Genomic DNA, 1927 nt, shown 5'->3' with positions numbered 1-1927 from the left:
AATCAATTTTTATTTTTTCACTAAATATATTAGTCACTATTATTTTCTAACACTTACTTTAATAAAGATATCATAAATATTTTTATATAAAAATTTGTTTAAAAATAAGACTGATTTTTTAGTTATATGTTAAATAAAAATAATATTTTTATAAAATACTAAAATTAAATTCTATCATTTACTATCCATTTATTAAAATAAAGTATTTTTTATGAGAATAATTATAAAGTCTTTGTTGAAATATCACTAATTTTTTTATATAGAGAAAATAAAAAGAAGGCTAAGAAAAGATAAATATTTAACAATAGTAACCTAACGTTCAAGCGTTTAAACAAAAACTACATAATACATATTGACTGAAACAAATTAAAGAAAACAATAATATACTAATTTTTATTAATAGAAATTTTTCTATGGATAAGTAATCGAAGACAAAAACTAAAGAAAATAACAATAACAGGAAGGTAAAAGAGACTAAATAGTAACATAGAAAACAAGCTAAATTAAGATACTCTTCTTCTTCTTTTATTTTATTAAACTTTTCATATTTACATAGAATATTAAACTAAATCGAAACAAGACAAATCATAACACTACTACTATATGAAAAAATTACTACTAATAGTCATTAATAATAGGTCCTATAATAATCAAAGTGGATATACAAAGAATAACCATAAATCTAATTAGATAGTTAAACAAATAATTAAGAAGAAGAAGATGATGATGAATAATTTAACTATGGGTGGAACCATGGCCACCACCACTACCACCCCTGCATCGAGTAATGGGACTGCAGCCACGGTTGTAACGGTTGGCAGGAGGACCCGGTCTACAATTCTTAGTAGCATTATCTTTCTTCGAGCATGGAATTCCATTCCTCCTCATTGCATCGTTCCCTATCACCTTCTTCATTGATTCAAATATCTCCATGCTGTTCTCGAAATCCATCTCCAATTCCTTTTTTGCTTCCATGCACTCTCCTATCGTCCCATTGCATGATGACGAAGGTATAATCTTCGTCATTATGCGAATTCCGGCCACCGCCGTCATCATAGTGGCGATGCAAGCCACAATAAGAATTAAGTGATGAAGTGAGTAGTTCTTGTTGGCCATTGTATTATTATTGACTTACTAATAGAAATAAAGATTAAAAATATTATTGATCAAGTATGACAAAATTACCACGCCTAATACTACTATTTATAATAAAATATTGACGTATATGTATAAATTGTATACCAAATCTTATTATTAATTTGAGATACATTCTATTTTTATGTTAATAATTATGAAATTTGAATATAGTTACATGTAATTAACTGTTTTATGGATATGTATGTTTAGTGCTAGTCCTGGTCATTAGAATGAGATAATAATAATCGAGATTATCTTAATTAGTTACTAGAGATATCATATATACTCATTATTTTAGGAAATCAAATTCAAATTATTTCTTAATTCACGTATTTTACAGTAGATTAAAACTAATCTTGATATATTAGGAGTATAGAAAATATGTATATATTTTATCTTAATAACTTAGACAACAAGTAACAAATATTATTTGAGGAATAATGGATAAAACATTATCCACAATATATTATAGGAAACTACATACAGAATCATTATTTGATTGAAATTTAGATAATTCAAAATATATCTTTTTAAGATTTGGTATGATTTTAGATACGATAATACATTGTTTCTTTGTTCAATCTTCTATTATCTACAAATTTTAATTTGCTGCAAAATTTGGCCAAAACAACACATCTTTTTTCCTTAATTACTCCTCCGATCCTTTGCGCCACCATGTTATGTCGTTCACAGTGGCGGCGTTGACATGAAAGTGCAAGGAAACTTCACATGAAAGTATATAATATTTCGTATAGAGTATATCAAAAACTATAAACCTTATAACAAACTA

General features: G+C 26.4%; 1 protein-coding gene across 1 annotated transcript; it reads right to left on the bottom strand.

Moving 5' to 3' along the window:
• Window positions 1-735: 735 nt before the first annotated feature.
• Window positions 736-1116, bottom strand: LOC112795487 (rapid alkalinization factor-like). The gene has a single exon (XM_025837417.1). It carries the CDS (start codon window positions 1114-1116, stop codon window positions 736-738), a length of 381 nt encoding a protein of 126 aa, XP_025693202.1.
• Between the last annotated feature and the right edge of the window lie 811 nt (window positions 1117-1927).

Source organism: Arachis hypogaea, chromosome 14, assembly GCF_003086295.3.
Source record: "Arachis hypogaea cultivar Tifrunner chromosome 14, arahy.Tifrunner.gnm2.J5K5, whole genome shotgun sequence".
NCBI classification, from domain to species: Eukaryota; Viridiplantae; Streptophyta; class Magnoliopsida; order Fabales; family Fabaceae; genus Arachis; species Arachis hypogaea.
The sequence above is the reverse complement of the archived record's forward strand: the minus strand, read 5'-3'. Positions and strand labels throughout refer to the sequence as shown.

What these genes read in the sequence shown, in the direction of transcription:
- LOC112795487 (XM_025837417.1), bottom strand. Translation starts at nt 1,116, where the DNA reads ATGGCCAACAAGAACTACTCACTTCATCACTTAATTCTTATTGTGGCT.